General features: G+C 41.8%; 1 protein-coding gene across 3 annotated transcripts in view; it reads left to right on the top strand.

Moving 5' to 3' along the window:
- Positions 1-4,188: 4,188 nt before the first annotated feature.
- Stk3 (serine/threonine kinase 3) overlaps positions 4,189-16,234 on the top strand; it is a 271,464-nt gene continuing 259,418 nt past the window's right edge. The window contains exon 1 of one of the 3 annotated variants that reach the window (XM_029469538.1): positions 4,189-4,478. Coding sequence is in view for 1 of the 3 variants with exons in the window: in XM_021183619.2 (XP_021039278.1) it covers positions 4,453-4,478 (26 nt within the window). In the remaining 2 variants the exon portion in view is untranslated. Of the gene's footprint in view, positions 4,479-10,340; positions 10,841-16,234 lie in introns of those variants that run through there. The other 2 variants (XM_021183619.2, XM_029469541.1) reach the window with 2 other exon arrangements.

Below are 16,234 nucleotides of genomic sequence, written 5' to 3'. Positions count from 1 at the left end.
CTTTCCCCCTTGATCACTAATTGAGAAAATGCCTTACAGTTGTATCTCATGGAGGTATTTCCTCAACTGAAGCTCCTTTCTCTGTGATAACTCCAGCCTGTGTCAAGTTGACACAAAACTAGCCAGTACAATTCCTACTTCATGAACAGTCTGTTGTAACTGTCCAGCAGCTTTGGTTGAACTGGGTACCTGAAAGGGAGGCTGGAAATGAAAAAGGACGGGCAGTCAAGAGAAGGGTGAAGTCAAGACAAAGGTTTCTGATCAAGGCTCAGAGTTTAGTTTTCAACTCTGCATTTATATAGGCCAAACCCACAGACCCATCCTTTGTTTCAGCAGGATTGAGTTGCAAAGCAAGTGGTCAGCTCCTCAAAGCTCTTGTAGGAAATTGCAAATGCAGTGAAGCCAGGGGACTCCAGCCTGGTTGTAAAACCATAGGGGGTTAAACAAACTAAGCTAAACAAGCTTACTCAGGGCTGGGGAAAGGGCACAATCCCCCCTCCCTTTTTTTTAAAGATGAGCTGGACAGGGCCACAAGATTTTCTTGTTTTCCATGATCCAAATCTAGGGAATAGAGTGGCTAGGTGGCCGTGCCTGTACTAGGTCCATATCTATATTGCTCTTTTTCTTACCTATAGTGGACCATAAACATAGCTTTTGATGTATGTGTCTGGCTTAGGTCAATAGGAGCTCAAGAACAAGGTTACCTGTCTTTGGCCACCAGTCTTCAAAAGCACACTCTTTCCCATTCAGATCAAAGCCATGAAGGACATATGAATATGCACTCAAGGCATTTCTTCATAGCGATGAATGACTGCCATAGTGAATATTATGCCCTGAGTCCATGGGAAACCCAGACGAAGCCAAGAATTTCGAAGTCTGCTGCAATTTGCAAGAGAGCCTTTATTTCGAGTCTGGACTCAGATTGCCAGCCTCCACTGGCATGCAATAATGAGTTCGGAAAGCACTGAGTTTATATACAGTGCAGTTAGGGATTCCTTGAGTACCTAGTGAAAAGGGGAGTGGAGGCAGGGATAGACAGCAGGGTGTAACTCAAACATGATACCATTTGGTGGGATGGAACTGAATCTGGGAGGGAGATTAAAGAGTGTCTTTTGTGGGGTTATCAGGAACTAATTTTTATGACCAGCCATAACTGTCTGTGACTTCTAATTACCTTTTTTCTATGATTTAAATGTGGGGCTTTAATCTTCTTTGAATTTGTTATTTCTCTAAGGTCCCAAAAACAGGCACCTAGAGAGCTCTGCTGTTTATCAGAGGGAGGGCTAGATTCTGGTGTTGCAGAGGCAGGGAGGCTGGCATCTGGGTCCCTCAGGTGCTTCTATTAAGGGGGGTTTATGGACAGTGCCATTCTAACTCTGGGCTAGGTTTTCTCAGAGTGGCCAGAGAGGGGAAGGGAGCCCTGGGCTTGCTGCAGGGGGACGCAGTGCAGAAACCAGCTGCTTGTCACAGAAAGGAGGGGCTTCTGTGGGAAAATATGCAGAGGCAAACCATCTGTACACAACACTGGAGTCTCTTTGGTGAGGCTTCTAAGAAGCAGGGCAATTAACCACAGAGAGTTAACATCAGAAATTCGGGGGCTACAACAGTGAATAGCTGTGCTTGCTGAAAGCGATCCTGTGTGAAGGCAACCAATCTTGTCTCCAAAAGTTAAAAGCAACAAGATTAAAGTTGTCTGCTGGAATGTCCCAGGTATTTAATTCAGCTGCTAATTGGCAAAGATCAAACACAAAGTCTGGCTACCAGGTGTATGGGGTGGCTTTGAGAATTGATAGAAAGCGCTTGCTCTCCAGTAACAGAGGAGACTACACTCTAGGTAAACTCAGCTGGCTGATAGGGACTGATTTCTAGACCAGTCCATGATTGAGTCAGAATATCTGGTCACATTAAAGGAAAGAGAAGAGTCATCATAATTTCCCTTTTTGATTAATTGTAGATGTAGGCTCTCAAGAGTTGCTAAGAAACCCCTTCTCCATTGCTTTTTTCTGATGGGTGGAATTATAGGGTGTCTTCAGAGGTATCTTGGATGAATCTACAATCTGATAAAACCAGGAACTATTAGAATCTATGTGAGCCATTCTCATTCAAAGCACCACAAACCCCTAGTCCCAGAGGGACAAGGGCAAGGGAGGCAAGTTGTTAGCTTGTCTTGAAAGGAACACTTTAGGTGGCCTCAGTAGATGATCATCAGAAGAATAAACAAATATTCGAGCTCCTTTCTTCCTGACTTCCTCCTGCATCTACCCCCAAAGCACAAGTGGCCTGGGAAGCATGGTACTAGCTGGCATTCACTACAGGAAGCTGGTACAGTAGGATAGGATTGCGAACCTGGATAGCAAAACCCCAGCCCAGAGCTGGATGTGTCAGGCTCTTGCTTAGGTGACAAGCAGAGAAAGAGGATGCTATGGGTTGGCTCTCAGATGACTCACATTTAGGTTGCATGACTGCCTGAGAAGAAAAGGTTCAGCACAGAGCGCCAATCATAAGCATACGCCAACACCACTGACTGCTGTGCTTGGCTGGCCTGGGATGACTTCCTGGAGGATAAAGTTGCTAAGACAAGGAACCCGTTGTAAAGGATTATAAACTGAGCCCATTTTAACGTTTGATAAATTGAAAAAATAAATCATGAGATGAACTTCTCAAGATGCTTTCTGCTGAAACAGGAAAAAGTGAGGTTGATGTGGAAGTTAGGAGAATGAGCGGTGGGCAGGAGAGTTTCAGGGTGATTCCCAGTACTGAGTACTGACGTTTAAAAAGCTGGTACTGGGGCTCAGTGGTTAAGAGCACTGACTTCTCTTCCAGAGGATGTGAGTTCAATTCCCAGCAACCACATGTGGCTCACAACCATTTGTAATGGGATCTGATGCCATCTTCTGGTGTGTCTGAGGAAAATTACAGCATAGTCATATATATATAATGGCTGGCATTACTGTGTGTGTGCATGTGTGGAAGTGTGTGCATGTGTGAGAGAGATGTGGCAAGGGTGTGTGTGTGTGTGTGTGTGTAAGCCAAGGACAACTTTGTAAAGTCTGTTCTCTCTTTACACTTGTAGACTCATCAGGATTGTGTGGCAAGTGCCTTTACTTCCAGAACCCCCTCATGGCCCAGTATTGACATTTTAGTCACTTAGTTTTTGTTATTGTTCCTATTGTCCTGAGTAGATGAAATAGATACCAAGGTGTGTGCAAGACTTTCTCTTATTTAGTTTCGGTTGATACTCATCTTGACTAATACTGACTTCATACACATGGCTCCAACCTCTAAGAAAACTTTGCCCAATTCTTTTTAAAAAATATTCTAGAAAAAAAAAATAAGCAAACTCATTTGTATAGTTGTGAGAAGATGTGTGTGTGTATTTTATGGTTAAATAGTAGACAAATGAATGTGTAAGGGGTCAAGTTCAATGGGGGTTAGGGCTGTCCGCGTCGGGGACCCAAGAAAAAAAGAAATAAATTCCTTTAGTATCTTTTTCCAAGCACTATAACTAGTCATGGGTTTTCCATGTTACCTAACAGGACATCCAGCAATACTCTGGCGTTCTAAATTTGTGCACCAAGAGATCACTGCAGTAAATATTTTCTGTCATTGGACTGTAATTATTATGCTTGTATACAATCAAAATCAACCAGAATTTCCAGAAGTATCCCAACTACTATAGTTACAAATGCCAATTGGCTTGGGGGCAGGGGAACGTAGCTAATAATAAATAATAATTATAAACAGGACAAGAGAGGGAAATGAGGGCAGTTTTACTTCAAACAGATTTACAAGACGATTGGCATGTATTCTTGGGGAATCCTGAGAAATGAGTCAAATCTCAAGTGGACTAGCATCCCTCCACCAGCACAGTAGCTCTTGGGTTGCCAAAGTCTCACTCTGGTAGCAAGACATCTTTCTGAGCTGGGCACTCCTTTTGGTGGCCTTTCTCTACGTACTCTCACCAGCGCTTGGACCCGCCCACCCGTCCCGGGCTGCGCCCCGCCCACCCTCCCTAGCCCTGCTAAGGCCCGCCCGCCTGTCCCGACCGCGCTCCGCCCCGCCCACCTTCCAGGGCGCATCCTGTTCACTTTCCTTGACTGCGCTAGGGCCCGCCCACTCTTCTGGACCGGACCGCGCTAGGTTCCGCCCACTTTCCCGGGATACGCTCCGCCCACCCTCCCTGTCCGCGCTCCGTCCCGCCCACCCTCGCTGCGCCAGCCTCTTCCCACCGGCTCGGAGCTGCAGGCCACGGCCGAGGGGCGGGGCGGGGCGGCCGGGAGGAACCGCGTTCATGAGCGGGAGGGAGATCCGCCGCGGAGTTACGTGAAAGTTGGTCCGAGTTCCCGGGAGTTTCCCGGTGTGATCCCTTGCGTTCGGCCGGCTGCTCCCGGGCTCCTTTCCTCCCTACGGCCTTCACGGTCCATTCGGCCCTTCTTTCTGCCACCGGCCGCCATGGAGCAGCCGCCGGCGTCCAAGAGGTAACGACGGCGGGAGCGGGATGAGGACGGAAGCAGCGGCGCGGGGCGGGGGCTACTAGGCCCGGCCTGCCGCCGCGACCCTGTCCCCGCCTGCTCGGCGCTGAGCGCAGCCTGGTCCAGGCGCCCACCGGTCGGCTCCGTCCCTCTGCGAGGCCAGGGACCCCGAGGGGACGCCGAGTCCCCGTGCCGACGTCCTGAGGGCCTGGTGCGCCGCAAATTGAGTGGCCATCGCTGGGTTCCCGGCCATTCTGGTGGCTAGGAGGGTTTGAGTAGTAAATTCGAGAAACCTGGAGATAAGGACATCAATGCACGCTTCTCTCATTCTCATTCTCTCTCTCTCTCTCTCTCTCTCTCTCTCTCTCTCTCTCTCTCTCTCTCAAGTCTTCTTAATAATATAACCATTCACTTTGAGAAGACAGATTGCTTATTTACAGTTTAAGGAATTAAGTATATTAATAGCCACGCAGAATGTAAAACATTATGATGTGCTGCAATGACAGGTGTTTCCCCCTCCCCCCAAAGTTCTAAAGAATTTATGGATCCAAGATAGATGGAATGTTAACTTAGAATCCCTCCCCCATATAGTTTTGCACGTAAAAACAGTGATACTTTGGTATGCTATATATTGTTTATGTTTAATCATGGACATATTGGATGCATCTGTGTACAATATGTTTGAACTAATCATTTCAATCATCTTAGGAAACTAAATGTCCATTGATAAACGTTCATAATGTCTGCTCCCTGTTCTCCATGAATGAATAAAATAATTGTTTGACGCTGGGTAAAACATTTAACCTCACTTTCATTTATAATTTACAAAACTGTCTAAGAGAGTGCTATAGTGAAGATTAAAGTCTTCATGTGCTCTGATATCTAGAGATATTTAGATGTAAGGTGTTAGACTCATGAGGTGGAATCATTAAAAAGGTAGGCACTTTGAGAACCGTTGTGAATTGTGTGATTTGACATGTGAGCCTTGGGTTCTGGAAACCATCTGTTCAGATGCAAAAAAGGGGAGGTTGTGGACAGTTTCCCAGAAGGGACAGGCTATCCTTCTGGGCCCTGGAAGCAAGTCAGTTGTTAGATTCTAGCATGTTATTGGTGTCTATCCTCTGGTAGTCCCTGGATACTCGCCTTCCCCACAATAACGGAAGAAAGCCTGAAACTTTTTTTTTCTTTCTGTTTTGGAAGGGCTGTAAAGGGGAGATCTTTGAGACCATGGCATAGGCCAGCTGGAATGACTGAATTGAAATAAAAGATCTGTGCTGGTTGGCTGTACTGTAAATTATCAGTTTCATTATAGCTGTAAGAAAATGCCTGCACTTGACATCAGTGAACCTGGACAGTCAGAAGTTGTGGGTGACAATTCCATAGTGACCTACACTTTACAAAGCCATGCTTGCACATAAAACTTTCCATTTTAAATTTCCATTTCTTCAAAGACTCATTTTAATCTAGAAATGCAATTCTTTTAGTTCTTTTGTTTTTCCCCTCATATGTTGTGCAGTGTGCCTTGAGTGCCTGGGTTTAAGAGCTCCTTCTGCCTTTGACTCAGGAATAGTTGGGACTAGGATATAGTTCTGTGCAGGAAGGGATTGTTTTTAAAATTCTATTTTGTTGATTTGGTATCCCTGCCCTCCACCTCATGTGTGTGTGTTTCTGTAAACCCAGGCCATGGCGTGTGTGTAAGTCAGCACAGCTTGCAGGAGTTGTTTCTCTTCTTTCACTGAGTTCTGGGGCTTAAACTCAGGTGATCTGGCTTGGTGGCGGGTGTCTTTATCTAGTGCATTATCTTGGTGTCCCAACAAGAAGACATTTGCAATAAGCAAAAGATACAGACTGCTAATCTTTTATATCTTAGTATCTCAGTGTTTTATTTTATAGCATTTCCAAATTAATAGTATTTATCCTCACAACAACTCTATGCAGTCGGTTGCATTAGAGAAAGATTATAAAATCTCATTTTATAGATGAAGAGACTAGGAATTTACCAAATTGAAGCTTGTGTGTTACTGACAGTGAGTTTCTGTGTAGCCCCTTTGCCCTTTGCTGTCTAATCATAAAACATAACTACTATTTTTGAAATCTTATTGTTTGCTAGGAAGTTTACTCATTGTGACTTAATGTTGGGCTTTTGTTCTCAGAGCCTCATTAGGTGATTTTGTTGTGCTGTTTAGAAGGCTCATGCACCCTCATCTGCATGGTCTATCTGAAACATTTTTATGTGACAAGATTGCTACATACCCTGCTTTGGGTATTCAATTTTGGAAATAATAATCCTGGCCCTACCACTTCCTATGCTAGTTCTAAATTTAAATGTCTTCACCTGTAAACTGTATCATGGGAATGAAATGGGCTCATGTGAAGTGCTTCACAGCATGTTCAGTTCTTTGTGGTAGTTTGTGTTTTATTTGTAAGTGAACTCAGAGCACCAGATGTGATAGGCTGCAAAAGTGGTATATTCCTTTTTTATGTAGAGTGGTGCCATTTATAATTCTATCACATAGTGGTCATCGTTTCTATGCCTTCTGGATCCCTCTGCTCACGGTTTCTAATCTCAGTAGGAATGCCAGGAGTGTCACTGTCTCAGAAGCGTTTCCATGGCAGAGCTGGGCTGTTCTTGTCTGAGCCGGTATGATTAGTTGCTGCTGTTAGCTGAGGATTTGACTTTTTTAATGTGGGGCTAGTCCGTCCTTCTTTTATTTAGTTTCCCATTAGGTCCCAGAAAATTTTCTATTAACAAGTTTGTGGGTTCACTTTTTATTTCCCCTTCTCATTTTTAAGATGACTACTGTATTTCAGAGGGACTAACACACTTGAGTTGCAGCAGTGCCTCCCAACTGGGCACTTCCGTGTTGCACTTTTCTTTTTTTGTTTGTTTGTTTGTTTGTTTTCGAGACAGGTTTTCTCTGTGTAGCCCTGGCTGTCCTGGAACTCACTTTGTAGACCAGGCTAGCCTTGAACTCAGAAATCCCCCTGCCTCTGCCTCCCAAGTGCTGGGATTAAAGGCGTGCGCCACCACCGCCCGGCTGCACTTTTCAAAAACTGTTTGACAGTGGAAGGGCTGTGCTTTGAGTAGTGGCAGGGTATGGGGCCTGGCTTCTAGACGCTTGTCCCTTTGCTGTCTTGCAGTACTCCATAGAACACAGTTGGCTTTACTTTTCCTGCATGTAGTTTCCAGTTTATTTTGCTAAAATATCATTCCAGTTATGCCTTTTCCCCTCTGTTAGATATCCAGTCTGTGGTCTCCTCCCAGCTCGTTCTGTTACTATCTGACAAGATGAAGCCTTTATTTGGGCTGTAGGGCAGGGGCTTGCCTAGTTTTGCTTTAATCTGTGCTGTTCCTTTAAAAAAGTTTGTGTCAGCTTCCTATGGTGGTGCATGCCTGTAATCCTAGTCCATAGGCTGAGAAGGAAGATCACTATAGATTTGAGGGCAGCCTTGGCTACATGCAGTATAGTCCAGGCTAGCTTGGATTATAGAGAAAGATACTGTCTCAAAGGGGAGGGAGGTTGGGGGAGGGGAAGAAAAAAAGAAAAGAAAGAAAGAAAAGTTTGTTACTGCTATCAGCATTATCATTTTTTCCTGTAGTCTGTTTTTTTTTCTTCCTTTAAAGCCTGCTTCAAAAAGTTTCTTCTCTGAATACTTCTGTCCACCCTGAGATATTCCTCAGGACTCCTAATATGATATTCATTTGATTGTGTGCTATATTCTTTTTGCATTACAAAATTTTAGGGATCTAAAGCATAATGAGAACTAATTTAATAAATACTTATGTATCAGCATTCAGCTTAAGAAATGCAATATTCTAAATACATATGAAACCCTCGGTATGCATCTCTTCTCAATTGCATCCCTTCCCACCCCCAGGATGGCCCAGCATTCTGCAGTGGGCATCTGACCTTTGCACCCATGCCTTTATAAAACATAAGCAGGTAGCTTTTGACCTGGTTTTAGGTTTTCCTTCTTTTGCTATCACTCTTGTCTAGGAGCTGGGGAGTATAGTGTACAGCCAGGTTTTAGATCACAATTCGGGTTCCTATACAGTCTTATGTGACACCTCTCACCCTCAAATTCATGGATTTAGTATTCCTAACAAGACTTACATAAAACACGGGCAATACATGTAGCTGCCCCTACCATTTATCCTAGGACCACAGTGGTTTCAAGATGCCCAGATTTTTAACAGTTTTGTCATACTGGTCTTTAGAAAGGTGGGGACTCTGGTTGTTGGAAGTATATGTAATTTTGTATAATTTTTGCTGAAGCAAGGATGGTTATTATTGTCAGAGAGACATGATTTACCAAACGGGTCTTGTTTTCAACTATATTTAAAATTGGCAAATTTTAAATAAAAAATTATGTAAAATTTGAAATTAATTAGAGTGTAGTAGAAAAAGTTGATGTGGAACAGTGAAGACAGTAGAAAGGCATGTGAGTAAGCTGTCAAGATAGGCAACTTCAAGCTGTAAACACTGAAGAAATGCTATGAATGGATGATGGGAAGGAAGGAAAGTGAAGATGGAAGTAAAAGAATTAGCGGTTCAGAGAATATTTACATAATTGAAAAATGAAAATAATCATAAGTCAGATATTTCTATTCATGGCTGAAGTTGGAGTTGTCTTTGATGAACTTTCAGACTCATAAAAAGCTTAGACAGCTAACTTAGGGCAGGTTCCAGCTTAATCCAATTTTAGTTTATTTAGTTCAATTTTTGTGGCTCTGGGGAGTTGAACCCACACTCCTGTTGATCTGTGTTAGATGAGTGAATAAAATCGCCTTTTTCTTATGGAGAGGATTGCGACAGTGGCCTGTGGAACACTTCCAGGTGAGTAGACTTCAGCAGCTCATTGAGACTGTAGGCAAACTGAGTCTCTAGTGACTTTGGGCAATGATTAATTTATTCTTTGTTCATTAGAAATGAGGGATAGGATTTACAAGTACTGAAGTAAAAGAAAAAAATATGACTATGAACCAGATTATGTTGCAGTTAGCTTTATTGAAGTAAGGTGTATGTTTGTATTTGTGTGATAGATATATGTTTATGTGTATGCATATGTGTATGTATATGTATATACACACACACACACACACACGTACATACACGTACATACATGTACACATGCACATGTAGGAGCCAATTCTTTCCTCCTACCATGTTGGTTTTGGGAATTGAACTCCTGTTGTCAGGCTTTGTGGCAAGTGCCTTTAGCTGCTGAGCCATCTTTCTGGCTTTTTTTTTCTTTTTTGAAGTAATCAATGCTCATTCAAGAAGGCTTTAATAAATTACATATGTATTTTAAAGTAAGCTTACCTAATAATAGGTTTTCCTAAGGCCTCTTGACGATTATCAATCCCTTTTCTGTCCCCTCCCTACATTACCCTTCCTTCTTCCTCTCCTGCTAAGTTACTCATCCTGTTTTCCTCTTCCCCTTACAAAGCCTCTGTGTCCACTCTTCCCTCTGTACAGCTCCTTCCCCTTATCCCTTGTCTACTGCCCTGGTTTCTATGGTTATTCCAATGGGTTATACCCAAACCTAATTATTTGGAACTAAGATCCAGAGCATATATGCTGCTTATCTTTTTGTCTCTGTGCCACCTCACTCAGTATAATATTTTAAGTTCTACCCATTTGCCTGAAGATATTGTTATTGCATTTTTCCTTACAGCTGAATAGAATTTCATTGTGTAAATGTACTACATTTTCACTATTTGTCAGTTGATGGACATCAGCATGTAACATGCACATACTTTCTGTCTGTCTGTCTGTCTGTCTGTCTGTCTGTCTCTCTCTCTCACACACACACACACACACACACACACACACACACACATTTAAATGGAGTCACCCCACATGGATGATAATGTATACCCAGGAGCTATAGACTTAACTAACAAAGTCTCCAGTGCCAGGCAAGGGATAACTTCTTTTGAGTTGTTGGTTAGGGAGCTCCAAGAGCTCCCCAGACAATATAGAAATTGCCATTGTTCATGCTTCCTTGTCGGATCTTGAAGGGTAAGACCCTATTGCTGAAGATACCACATGCTTTGGTCACAGGGCTTGGAGAAGTAAAGCTGGTATTGACCTAGAAGCCTCCTCCCTGAGGGCTGGTCTTCATAATGCTAGAAGGTGCTATGCAAGTTGTCATGGAAGAAGGGTTATCAGCAGTCCTACATAGCTATAAAGCCTGAGAACCATAACAAGATCTTCCTAACAATGCAGTAGTGGACCTTACATCTTGGGGTTGCCACCCACTGTGTTTTGGAAAGTCATGCCTGGTACTGGAAACCTAGCTAAGAACTCACAGCTGGAGAGGCCATAGACCAGAGGAGAGCCTGTTTCTTCTGTTTCTCTAAGGTAATATAATTTCTAACCTCATTCTAAATACTTGTCCTTAACCTAATAGATAAGTGCAACCCCCTCACCAAAGGAGCTGTGTTTTTGCAGCAGGCAGATGGAGGCTGCAACAGAGATTCAGAACTGATCAGAATGCAGAGGAGAGGTGACTTTGGAGTGCTCAGCCTCAAATGGGACATACATAATACAACCCCTGCACCTCAGGCTCAGGAAGTGTCCTGGAAGAGGGGATGGAACGAGCCATATGACGGGAGGACTGCTGAGAGTGTGGCTTCTGGACATGATATCAAGGATACTGCATTATGAACTTTTAACAGGATGATTGCCAGCATAAGACTGTGTGAGCCCATAGTAGCTGACATGCCAGCATGGGCTGGGGAAGAGTACACAAGGCTCCATCTCTAGACGAGTTAGACAAAGTTATAGATTGTTAACAAACTGTGAGGTTGCTGGACCTTAAGTGATCAGCCCTAAACACATATGGGCGATAGTAACTAATTGGATTCATTAGGTTGTTTGATTAATAATAATATACATACATATGTGTATATATCATACACACATATAATCAATGTTTACGGAGGAAGAGGTCATAAATTTGAGAGATAATTTGATTGGGAGGGAGAGGTAGAAGTTATGTAAGTGCAATATATTCATGTATTAAATTCTTGAATTAAAAGTGAAAAGTTTAAATTGAATACCTTTTGTTTGGATTGAAAGGGAAAAATGAATGGATAGAATTTGAAGAATTAAAAAAGCTTAGTTTGAAACAAGGCTTTGTTGATCTAGAGATGTTATCACATCAGATGACCATACATTACTCACTTCCAAAACACATGTTTTGAAATATAAATACAGAGATTCCTCTGCATGTGTGTATGTATATGGGTCTGTGTGCTTGTGTCTGTATCTCAAAATAGAAGTTTTATGAAATATGCTCTGTTTTCTGGTTTGTCTCATTAAGAAAAGATGATCTTACACTGAATTACTTTCATGTTTTACTATGGAATTATGATTTGCGGTTTGAGAAGACATTGTTGGTGTATATTTTAGTGATGGTTGGGGACTGATTTCATTGCCATCTTCGTTGTACTTAATAGAGATGATGGCTCAGGGAGGCCAGGTGGGCAGTGCACTAGTGACTGATAGATGCTATAGAAATATTCTCTTAACATTTTCAAAATGGAAAAGATGATGGAGACTGAGGACACTATTTAAATTTCCTGTTTTGGGAATAATTCTGTGTGTCCAGTTAAAGTATGGGGAATGTGAAATGATGACCTGTGATAGTTGATGTTTAAGAAGGAATATGTGATATATGAAGGTTGCCGTGAGGCAAAGGTCATTTGACTCCTGGTGTGTTCTGAGAAACATCCAGCCGTAGAGATGATGACCTCAGTTCTGACTACTAGTTCCACCGCCTGTAGCTAAGAAGACTTTTCATTTTCCTTCCCCAAGAGAAAATAAATAAAATCTAGCAGAGAATATAATGCTCTGGGCTAGATCTTTTATTTATTTATTTTTGGCTTCAAAGAAAAAAAAAACCTTCTTTGTTGTCACATGTGTACTTGGATTATTCTAATTTCAAGAAGCCCATAGCTCCTAGAACAAAGATTCTGTATTTAAAATATTTTCTTATAACAACAACAACAACAACAACAGCAACAACAACAACAATGTCTCAAGTTAAATGAATGGAAGTAGCAGATATGGAAACAGACATGTTTGGAGTTATGTTTATTATATGCTATGAATATTAAAGCTCAGATTACTTTGAATTTTTGAAAGTACATCAAAGATTACATCTTAAAAAAGAACTTCAGAGGAAAATGAGGATTGCCAGATGATAACTAACAATTGATATAGTTAGCACTACACTGGGATCTGAACTAGTCTGTGGGTTAATTTGACATCTTTGTAAGTAGAGGCAAATAGAATACAATTTTCAGTAATCAGAATGTTGATACACACATGTGCAATTGTGGAAATTGTTAAATGTTTGTGTTCTAAGGATGGAAGATTTCTGTATTTAAAACATAGAATATTATTTTGTATCCAGGTCACCTTTCACTTTTAGGACCAGAATGTTTTCTGAGTCAGTGGACCTAGCACACACTACAATTAGAAAGGAATGCAAGTTAAACTTGTTAAACTTCATTGACTAATTATATATTGGAGGAAGGCATAAACTGAAGATAACGGACAAAATTTTCTAAATTCTCTCTCTCTTGAGCCACATAACATGTTGTTTATTCTTTCTCCTATTTCTTGTGAAAACTGGTTTTCTTAGTGATCACTACTCATGGCTTTCAGTGTTGGGTTCATTCATATGCTTGCTTATTTATACATTAAATATTTATCTATTGCTGTCCAGTACCAACTGGTGAGTATATTGTCACATCTCCAAGTGGAGCTTGAGCTTCCGGAGCTGGACATAACACAGACAAGCAGTGGAACCTTAATAGGGAACTGGGAGGAGGGTCCCTGATGGGGGTTTAGACTCCAGCATGACACTGAGAAACTCAGTTGGAGGGTGGTGATGGTGACTCAGAGAGTAACTCAGCATGCAGGAAGGATGTGAGATTGCATGAAGGAGAGACTGAAGCAAGATCATTATGGCCTGGGAGGATGGGAGCAGGTAGTGGGAGATGATGTCAGAGAGGCAGTGATGTCTGTGATGGGAGGGATTGGAGTTAGGCCAGATGTTGTGGGCTGTCATTAAAGGGTTTAAAGAAGGGTTTTAAGGAACTTATACTTTAAGGAGGCCATTATGTTTACTCGGGGTAGATCATGAAGAGTTTATAAGAAAACAGAGCTTGAGAGCTGCCTCAGTAGTTAAAGACCCTACTGCTCTTGGGGAGGACCTGGGTTTGGTTCCTTCTACTCACATGAGAGCTCACAACCGTCAGAAACCCCACTTGTAGGGGATCTGACTCCCTCTTCTGGCATCTATGGGTACCAGGCATGCATCCAGTGTGCATACACATGTACAAGCAAAACACTCATAAAACGTAAAATATGATAAAATGCACACACAGGAAACAGGAGGCACTTAAAATAATCCATAAAGCTGGTGTAGTCAGTGGAGAGGAAAATAAGTGGACAGATAAAAGTTATAGTTTGGATTTAGAAATGAAGTATTCACTGATAGCCTACATTCAGAATTAGCCTAGACTCCTCTGTGCTTGAACAACTTGGGATCTGGGGTTGAGTCAGGGTGACTAAAAGAGGAACAGGTTTGGCTATAATCTCTGTCTTGGATTTCTACACTGATAGAAAAATGATTTGTATTGGTCTCAAGTGTGAGGCTAGGTGATTCTCTTGGAAGAGGAAGCATGTAAGGAGGAAAATTGGATGTTAGAGTCATTCCTTTGCTTGTTGCTTTAATCAGATTAAACCATAGAAGCACACCTAACTTGTTTTAGATATGGTCAGATATTTAGATGTTACAGAATCAAAACCAGTGCAATATGCACATACTGCTCGGGGAGCTGTTCTAAGACAGACATGTTTGTAATAACCAGGCAGGAGCATTTTCTTCACAGAGTAACCATTATCTTGGCATTCTCAGTAATAACCTGTAGTTATGATGGGGGCTGTTAGTCTTCTGTCCCTTTTCTTTCCCCATTGAAGAACCCAGGTTGTTGGAGCTGTAGGTTCCCACAATCTCTCTTTTCCTGATTGCTTCCTCAGGGCTCAGACTGGCTGACTTCTTTGTGCTGTGTAGTTCCAGCAAATGGGCAGCTGGATTCAGAGATGGATCAGGTTCAAGTTGGATCCCTTAGGCATTGTTATAGGTAGGGTTGGCAAGACCTTATGAGTCGCTTAATGTTTAATTGTCTCCCATTTTTGGGGATCAGGGAGCAGCATCTGCTAATGGTTAGTGTTTATTTCTTTTAATTTATTTGGTGTTGCAAAATGGTGGAAATCTGTGTGAATCATTTTGATTTCATTTGTTACTTGGATTGTATTTATAAACCACTTCCTCTCACTTCCTCTTTGATTCCCAGTGGTATCATTAATAAAAGACCACAGGATAAGTACTTGTTTCTTTTCTGTTGCTGGCTGGTGTTTAACGAGTTAGTTCTTTTCTTTCTTCATAAGGGACACATTCTTTCTTTGTCTTAAGAGCCATTGAGGGGAGATGGATTTTTAGCTACTGCAGTTATTACCTTTAAGCTCAAATTTTTCTTTGTGTTGTCAGTCATTTTAGGAGAGAAGATGGCCCTGATGGTCTTTGATTATTTTCTTGTCTGCTGTGACAAAACACTTGCCATTTCCTCTTCCAGATTTGGGTTTAACCATTTCTCCAAGAAGCTCTAGTTTCTTTTGGTGAGAAGTGATATATTAAAACCCTCATCCTGGTACTAACTGAAGGTAGGAGAACTCTGGTTCATTCTGTTAAAGTATGATGTCACTATCAATTTTGAGCTTATGGTTTGAATAGTAATGACTCGTATAGGCTTGTATATATGAATGCTTGGTCATTAGGGAGTGGCGCTATTAGGAGGTGTGTCCTTTTTGGAATAAGTGTGGCCTTTTTGGAGGAAGGGTATCATCAGGGTTGGGATTTGGTGTTTCAGAAGCTCAAGCGTGGCTCTCTCTTCCTGCTGCTTGTGGATCCAGATGTGAACTCTGAGCTCCTGTTCCAGTACCTTGTCTGCATATGAGCTGCCATGCTTCCTGCCATGATGACTGGACTAAGCCTACATGGTCATGGTGTCTCTTCACAGCAATAGAGCATTGATTAAGGCAGAGATCTTTTCTTTGGATAGTTCCTTTCTATTACATGTATTTCCTAAGTTTTAGTCAGAAATTGGGTATGTATAGACTCAAATGGTACATAAAAGACTGTAGACTTTAACTACATGTTCTTCAGTTTGATCTGAACTTCTAGTTTCTCATTTTTAGTGATCTGAACTTCTAGTTTCTCATTTTTAGTGCTTTTCGGTAACTACTTGTAAGTGAAAAGGATCTAGAAAAATAAAAGACTCCAAACCAACAGCCAGATTTCAGGCCTTACGTTTTTGAGTAGAATTTAAGCTTGTCTTGTCTTCTGTATATAAAAGTGTATTTGTGCATACAGAAAATGTAAAAGACAACTTTAGAGTGTCTACATCTTCAACAGCCCATGCAGTTTGATTATAGAGTGAAGAGATGTTATTGCTTTGAACAAAATTTGTAGTCATGATTTCTAAGAAATTAAAAAAAAATTGGAAGGAATGGAATCTGTACTGGCTATTTTTGTGTCAACTTGACACAGCTGGAGTTATCACAGAGAAAGGAGCTTCAGTTAAGGAAATGCCTCCATGAGATCCAACTGTAAGGCATTTTCTCAATTAGTGATCAAGGGGGAAAGGCCCCTTGTGGGTAGGACCATCCCTGGGCTGGTAG

The sequence above is a fragment of the Mus caroli genome, chromosome 15 (assembly GCF_900094665.2).
Source record: "Mus caroli chromosome 15, CAROLI_EIJ_v1.1, whole genome shotgun sequence".
Lineage (NCBI taxonomy): Eukaryota > Metazoa > Chordata > Mammalia > Rodentia > Muridae > Mus > Mus caroli.
Note: the sequence above shows the minus strand (reverse complement) of the source record. Positions and strands in the feature narration are given on the sequence as shown.